The 8,910-nt window shown below is 37.1% G+C and overlaps 1 protein-coding gene across 1 annotated transcript in view; it reads right to left on the minus strand.

Moving 5' to 3' along the window:
• Window positions 1–1,877: 1,877 nt before the first annotated feature.
• Window positions 1,878–8,910, minus strand: part of ZDHHC15 (zDHHC palmitoyltransferase 15) — a gene marked incomplete at both ends in the record, with an annotated part of 104,218 nt that continues 97,185 nt past the window's right edge. The window contains one exon of the mRNA XM_079727310.1: window positions 1,878–1,930. Within this exon, the coding sequence (XP_079583436.1) occupies window positions 1,878–1,930 (53 nt within the window). The remainder of the gene's footprint in view (window positions 1,931–8,910) is intronic.

Here is an 8,910-nt window from a genome sequence, read left to right on the forward strand (position 1 = left end):
TGGCAGAAGATGATGGATGGGAAAGATTGCTTTGAGGCCTACTGGCTGTGGAGTAAGCAACAGCCCTACCTTTAGGAAAGGTGCATTTCTATATGAATATAAGGCAAGGCTTGTCAAACATAAGACCATGTGGATGATCAAATATGCTTTCAAGATTAACCCAAACAAGAGAGTGTTTTAAAGGGAAAGAGGAAGGGGAAAAAGTATCTTCCCATCTGAACATACATGATTTCTTCATGAAACCCAGTGTGCATAGTCCTCTAGGCTGGTTCTTGGCATCTGAGTTTGAGAAACAGTCCCTGGCCCTAATAGATTTAGTCATGTCTAGTATCCTTTTAAATGAAATGCTGGCCACAATCACAATCCATTTAATTTATGCTGAAAGTCTTACCGTGACCAAAATTACCTAGAGGATTCAAATGAACACATCTTTTGTTGCTTTAAATAGCTGAATTGCTCACATTCACAGCTCTACTGGAATCTGAACACTGAATTGTTTGTGGCAGGCAATTCTTTTTTACTCAAAAAGGTTTTAGGGGGAATAATTTAGCAAAACTAACATCCCTCTAGGAGCTCAACAACTTGATATCAGTACGATGCCTCTAACTCACTGATCTCTGTAAGAGTTGGGACTTCTATTGTTAGCAGCTGGGCACTATGACTGACTGAGAAATGAAAACCATCAATACTCTTAGGTATTATTATTATAGAGAAGCAGCATTAATGTCCATACTCATTGATTCAGGCACTAGGACTAAAATAAAGGCTTATTATAAATAAATTGGGAAATAGATGTAAACTATCTTAATGGCTGCACTACTACTGGAACTAAAAGAAAAAAAAGAAAAGAAAAAGGAGAAAGAATTGGCATATTACTGTTAGGTTTTTCACTATCTGTACACTAATCCCTGTTGTGAAAAAAATATCTTTAGTGCTAATCCTTAGGCTAATTTCAACTGTGAAACTTCACCCTTATTAACAGTATTGTAATTTAACCTGAACATCATCCTTAAACCCCTTAACAAAGCCAATGGTCCATAACTTAGGCTTATAGTTTTTCTTTCATCGTAAGAGTAATTCATAAAGGCTAAAATAAAGCTAGGTAGCAGAAAAAAGAATAAACGTTATTGGAGAATTTTACCACAGTGTGGCATTAAAAGTCTTTAAAACACCAATCATTATGTTAAATAAAATGGAAATCTGATCTGATCTTCTCTCTTAGCTGTGGTGTTTTCAGGAATACCACACATCTATGACAGAGAACAGGTTTTACATAGTTGTTCAATTCCCAATTTGAGGACCTTGATCACAGTGTTGAATCTCCCTCTTGAATTTTAGGTACCTGATATAGGGAAGGTGTTCACAGCTCAGCAAATATTTAAATTGCTATTTAAAAAAATATGATTGAATAAAAACTTCAGATTTTTTTAAGCCTCAATTTTCACAACACCACAGAAGAATTTTGTGTAAATATGCTGCACATATGCATGCTTATAAATGTACATGTGTACAAGCAGCAAGCTAGTCTGATTCCCCTCAATAAAACAAAGACTCTATAGATATGATTAACAGTCTTTCTAGGGGAGTTAAAGACTCCAAGGAAGTCTTTTGAGTTCCCCTTTACCTGACAAGAGGAATGAAAAGAGCCTCTGGAAAGATAAATATGTTACATTTAGGCTTTCACAGATGGGGAGAGGGGAAATGAAGAAAGAAGCAGAGGAAGACTGGCTTGAATTAATTGCTACCAGATTGATGAGTTCAGCTAGTAAATTAAATAACCTGTAAAGTCCTGAAACATCTATCTGCACAGCAAGTATTTGATGGGATGCATTCAAATTGTGAAGCTTCCAATCTGCCATGGTGACTTATTTTGAAGATTAGAATGGTTCCCAACACTGAACTCTGTAAGCTTCATTGGAGATAGAGGGTCCTGGGAATGAAGAAAAGAAATTCACAAGTGAGCTAAACTACTGTAAATATCCACATGGTAACATTCATTGACAATAATATGCAACTGTTATATATTTTTGAAGACTATGGGTCAGCATTGAAAAATACTAAGTGAAAAATGCAGGATGCAAAATTATATATACAAAGTTATACTTATTTTTAACCCAGAATCATTATCTGGAACAAAGACCAATGAAATACACTAAGTTGTTGGAAGTGGTGGATTCATGGGTAATTTATTTTCATTTTCTCTACTTTCTACTTGTATTTTCCACATTTCCTCTAGTACACATACATAATAATTTGATAATGCAAAAATATTTATTTCTGAAATTCACAAGAAATAACACAAGCTTTGAAATTGGGCAATTCTGAATTTGAATTCTAACTTTGCTATTTGCTATCTCTGTGATTCTGGAAAAATTAGTTTCTTCATCTGTAAAACAGGCATAACAAAACCTAACTAAAACAATATCTGGCATATAGTAGGTACTCAAGCAGCTATTATTAGTATAAGCTTTCTGGAAAACAATTTGGCCATATATATTAATGGTCTTTTAAAAAGTTCATATTAGTAGTTTTGCTTCTAGGAGCCTATCATAGGAAAATGATTATAAATGAGGAAAAATGTTTAAGTTCAATGATATTATTGGCAGCCTTACTCATAATAGTGAAAAACTGAATAAAATCTTAATGTTGGACAGCAGAGAATTGGTTAAGTAAACAATAGCACCTTGATGTAATGGGAAATTATTTTCAGCATTAGTGAAAGAAGCAGAATTCAAAACTGAACACAATATGCTCTCAATGTTTAACAAATATATTCATATAAAATATCGATGGAATATAACAAAATGTTAACATGAGTTATCTTCAGGTGGTGGGATTATAGGTGATTTAAATTTTCTTCATAGTTTTTTCTCTTTTATGTTTAATATACTTTTTTTATTAGTTTCTGCTTTATAACAAAGTGAATCAGTTATACATATACATCTGTTCCCATATCCCTTCCCTCTTGCATCTCCCTCCCTCCCACCCTCCCTATCCCACCCTTCCAGCTGGTCACAAAGCACCGAGCTGATCTCCCGTGCTATGCGGCTGTTCCCCACTAGCTATCTATTCTAGGTTTGGTAGTGCATACATGTCCATGCCACTCTCTTGCCCCGTCACAGCTGACCCTTCCCTCTCCCCATATCCTCAAGTCCATTCTCAAGTAGGTCTGTGTCTTTATTCCTGTTTTACCCCTAGGTTCTTCATGACATTTTTTTCCTTAAATTCCATATATATGTGTTAGCATACAGTATTTGTCTTTCTCTTTCTGACTTACTTCACTCTGTATGACAGACTCTAGGTCTATCCACCTCATTACAAATAGCTCAATTTTGTTTCTTTTTATGGCTGAGTAATATTCCATTGTATATATGTGCCACGTCTTCTTTATCCATTCATCTGATGATGGACACTTATGTTGTTTCAACCTCTGGGCTATTGTAAATAGAGCTGCAATGAACATTGTGGTACATGACTCTTTGAATTATCGTTTTCTCAGGGTATATGCCCAGTAGTGGGATTGCTGGGTCATGTGGTAGTTCTATTTGTAGTTTTTTAAGGAACCTCCATACTCTTCTCCATAGTGGCTGTACCAATTCACATTCCCACCAGCAGTGCAAGAGTGTTGTTCCCTTTTCTCCACACCCTCTCCAGCATTTATTGTTTCTAGATTTCTTGATGATGGCCATTCTAACTGGTGTGAGATGATATCTCATTGTAGTTTTGATTTGCATTTCTCTAATGATTAATGATGTTGAGCATTTTTTCATGTTTGTTGGCAGTCTGTATATCTTCTCTGGAGAAATGTCTATTTACGTCTTCTGCCCATTTTTTGGATTGGGTTGTTTGTTTTTTTGTTATTGAGCTGCATGAGCTGCTTATAAATTTTGGAGACTAATCCTTTGTCAGTTGCTTCATTTGCAAATATTTTCTCCCATTCTGAGGGTTTGTGGCACATATATACAATGGAATATTACTCAGCCATAAAAAGAAACGAAATTGAGCTATTTGTAATGAGGTGGATAGACCTAGAGTCTGTCATACAGAGTGAAGTAAGTCAGAAAGAGAAAGACAAATACCGTATGCTAACACACATATATATATATATGGACTTTAAGAAAAAAAATGTCATGAAGAACCTAGGGGTAAGACAGGAATAAAGACACAGACCTACTTGAGAATGGACTTGAGGATATGCGGAGGGGGAAGGGTAAGCTGTGATAAAGCGAGAGAGAGGCATGGACATATATACACTACCAAACGTAAGGTAGATAGCTAGTGGGAAGCAGCCGCATAGCACAGGGAGATCAGTTCGGTGCTTTGTGACCGCCTGGGGGGGTGGGATAGGGAGGGTGGGAGGGAGGGAGACGCAAGAGGAAGAGATATGGGAACATATATATATGTATAACTGATTCACTTTGTTATAAAGCAGAAACTAACACACCATTGTAAAGCAATTGTACTCCAATAAAGATGTAAAAAAAATTAAAAAAAATAAAAATAAAAATAAATAAATAAAAGGGTAAAAAATACTATATAGCCAGCTGAAGGAGACTGGAATGGAGGAGGCGGGAGTTTGCTGAGGAAGCATCCCAATCATGGGAAGCATCAGTGGCATGTTTGAGGGGCTGAAAGAAGTTGAGGTGTGGCTCAAGCATAGAATGTGGGGATAGAACTGGTGGAGAGGAAGCTTCAGAGTTAAGAATCTGGAGAGATGAGCAGGGGCTGGATCATAAAAGGGCTTGTAAGCCATGTTAAGGAGTTCTGACTCTGCTGAAACCAACAAAAGAGCCATTACACAGATTTAAGTTTTTCATCATTTTAGTTGCAATATGGAGGATGGACTGGAAGAGGGGCAAGACAGGAATCAGGAAAATCAGTTAAAAAGCTATTGCAGTAACACAGATGACAGACACATGGTCTGGGGTCATGGTAATCAGGCTCGAAAAAGTACACAGCTTCCAGAGATATTTAGGAAGTACAATCAACACACCTCAGTGAATAATTAGATGTGAGTGGGAGATGAAGGAGAAGGAACAAAACAGGAAATGGATTTTGGGGTGGGTGAAATTGAAAGGCACTTGGTTATTCAGGTCTGAAACTCAGGAAGGAGTTCTGGGCTGGAGATACATATCCAGTAGTTATCAGCATACATATGCTCTTTAGCCAAGAAATGGGTAGATTCCTTAAGGAATGAGTAGATTTATGTGATGGTCAGGAGAAAACCTAGCAAAGTTTGGGAAGACACTGTCTTAAGAAGGAGATGTCTGATGGTAGGGGTGGGAGGAAGAAGGGTGTAGGAAGTTCCAGAGAAGCATGAGAGAAGGATTTTAAAAAATTTTTTAATTTAAATGTAGTAAAATTAACTTTTGTTTGGTTTACAGTTCTGTGAGCTTTTACACATGGGTAGAATCTTGTAACGACCATCTCAGATACAATGTAGAACTTCCTCAGCCCCCTAAGCCAGGTAACCACCAATCTGTTTTCTATGTATTTTTGCCTTTTCCAAAATTTCATACAAATGGAATCATATAGCACATAGCCTTTAAATTTTTTTTTTTTTTTTTTTTTTTGCAGTACACGGTCCTCTCACTGTTGTGGCCTCTCCTGTTGCGGAGCACAGGCTCCAGATGCGCAGGCTCAGCGGCCATGGCACATGGGCCCAGCCGCTTCATGGCATGTGGGATCTTCCTGGTCCGGGGCACGAACCCGTGTCCCCTGCATCGGCAGGCAGACTCTCAACCACTGCGCCACTAGGGAAGCCCTATTTTTGTTTTTTTAATTGAAGTATAGTTGACTTACAATATTATACTAGTTTCAGGTATACAATATAGTGATTTGATATTTTTATAAATTATGCACCATACAAAGGTTATTACAATATTATTGACTACATTCCCTGTGCTATGAACTGGGATTTTTTCACTTACAGTAATGCATTTTAGGTTCATCTATGTTGCTATGAGTATCAATTGTTCATTACTTTTGATTGTTGAGTAGTATACTTTGTTTACTTTTTACCCATTGAAGGACATTTCTTTTGTTTTCCAGGTTTGGGCTAGTATAAATAAAGCTGCTATAACCATTCATATACAAATTTTTGTGTGAACACAGGTTTTCATTTTCTAGGGGAAATATGCAGGAGTAGGATTACTGGGTCATATGCTAAGTGTATGTTTAACGTTATAAGAAACTTTATAAGAAACTGTCAAACTGTTTTTCAGAGTATCTGAGCTATTTTGCATTCCCACAAGAAATGTACGAGAATTCCAATTGTTCTGCATCCTTATCAGCACTTGGAATTATCCCTATGTAAAAAAAAAAATATTACCCATTCCAGTATGGGTATAAAGGAATCTCCTTGTGGTTTTAATTTGCATTTTCCTAATGGCTAGTGATACTGAGCAGCTTTCCTTCCCCCTGCCTCCTCAATGGATATCTATATTTTATTTATTTATTAAAATTTTTATTTTCTTTTTAAAAAGAAATTATTTATTTTTTGGCTGCGTTGGGTCTTCGTTGCTGTGTGTGGGCTTTCTCTAGTTGCGGCGAGCAGGGGCCACTCTTTTTTGCGGTGCACAACCTTCTTATTGTGGTGGTTTTTCTTGTTGTGGAGCACGGGCTCTAGGCACGTGGGCTTCAGTAGTTATGATGTACGAACTTCAGTGGTTGTGACGCGCAGGTGTGCGGGCTTTCAGTAGTTGTGGCTTGCGGGCTCTAGAGCACAGGCTCAGTAGTTGTGGTGCAAGGGCTTTGTTGCTCCACAGCATGAGGGATCTTCCCAGACTAGGGCTCAAACCCATGTCCCCTGCATTGGCAGGTAGATTCTTAACCATTGCACCACCAGGGAAGTCCCATGGATATCTGTTTTTTAAAAGTAACTCCACTGCCATACTACCAATTTTCAAATGTTAATGACTATTGGCACTAATTTCATAGAATATTCACAATCAATTTTAATTTATTTTAATTGAAATATAGTTGATGTACAACATTATGTTAGCTTCAAGTGTACTACATGGTGATCTGACATTTGCATACATTATGAAATTATCACCCTGATAAGTCTAGTAACCATCTATCTCCATACAAAGTTATTACAATATTATTGAACATATTCATATTTAAGGCCAGCGTTTATTTTGTGTGGATGATCTGTCTATTGATGTAAGTGGGGTGGTAAATTTCCCTACAATTATTGCATTACTGTCAAGTTCTCCTTTATGTTTGTTAATATTTGCTTTATGTATTTAGGTGCTACTATGTTGATGTCCTTTGTTGTCTCTTGTAACACTCTTACACTTCTGTTTTAAAATCTATTTTGTCTGATGCAAGTACTGCTACTCCAGCTTTCTTATAGCTTCCATTTGTATGGAATACATTTTTCCATCTCCTTACTTTCAGTCTGTGTGTGGCTTTAGATCTGAAGTTGAGCCTCTTGTAGGGAGCATATGTATGGGTCTTGCTTTTTTTTTTATTTGCGGTATGCTGTTGTGGCCTCACTGTTGTGGCCTCTCCCATTGCGGAGCAGCAGGCTCCAGACGTGCAGGCTCAGTGTCCACGGCTCATGGGCCTAGCTGCTCCACTGTATGTGGGATCTTCCCAGACCAGGGCACAAACCTATGTCCCCTGCATCGACAGGCAGACTCTCAACCACTGCACCACCAGGGAAGCCCCGGGTCTTGCTTTTTAATCCATTCAGCCACTCTATGTCTTTAGATTGGAGCATTTACTCCATCTACATTTAAAGTAATTATTGATAGGTATTACTTATTGCCATTTTGTTAACTGTTTTGGGGTTGGTTTTGTAGTTCTTTTTGTTGTTGTTCCCTTGTTCTTTTGCTGTCTTCCCTTATAATTTAATGACTACCTTTAGTGTTTCTCTTTTTTGTGTATGTATCTATTATATGGTTTTGGTTTGTAGTTGTCATGAGGTACATATATAACAACCTGTATATATGTGATTATTTTAAGTTGATGATCTCTTAAGTTCAAGTGCATTCTAACCATCTTACATTTCTACTCCTCCACACCCCCAGTATTTATTGTTTTTTGCATCATATCTTACATCTTTTTGTTTTGTGTATCCCATAACTACTTATTGTGGATATAGATGATTTTACTGCTTTTGTCTTTTAACCTTCCTACTAGATTTATAAGTGGTTATTCTACTACCTTTACTGCATGTTTGCCTTTACCAGTGAGATTTTTCTTTTCATAATTTTCATATTTCTAGTTGTGGCCTTTTTTGCTTAGAGAAGTGCCTTTAACATTTCTTGTTAAGCTGGTTTAATGGTGCTGAACTCTTTTTGCTTTTGCTTTGTAAAACTTTTTATCACTTCTTCAAATCTGAATGAGAACTTTGAAGGGTAGAGTAGTCTTGGTTGTAACTTTTTTCCTTTCATCACTTCCAGTATATTGTGCCAATCCCTTTTGGCCTGCAGAGTTTCTGCTGAAAAGTCAGATGATAGCTTTATGGGAGTGCCCTTGTACATAACATGTTGCTTTTCTGTTGCTGCTTTTAAGATCCTCGTTTTATTTTAATTTCGCCATTTAGATATAATGTGTCTTGGTGTGCACCTCTTTGTGTTCATCTTGTTTGGGACCCTCTGTGCTTCCTGAATCTGGATGTTTTTTCCTTTCCCAGGTTAGGGAAGTTTTCAGCTATTATTTCTTCAAATAAGTTCTCTAACCCTTTATCTGTATCTCTTCTCTTTCTGTGATCCCTATAATGAGAATGTAGTATGCTGATGTTGTCTCAGAGGTCTCTTAAACGATCCTCATTTTTTTAAAAGCTAATTTTTTCTTTTTCTTGTTCAGCTTGGGTGATTTCCACTATGCTGTGTCATCTAGATCTCTGATCCATTCCTCTGTGTCATCTAATCTATTGTTGACTCCTTCTAGTGTTTT

The sequence above is a fragment of the Hyperoodon ampullatus genome (genome assembly GCF_949752795.1).
Source record: "Hyperoodon ampullatus genome assembly, chromosome: X".
NCBI classification, from domain to species: Eukaryota; Metazoa; Chordata; class Mammalia; order Artiodactyla; family Ziphiidae; genus Hyperoodon; species Hyperoodon ampullatus.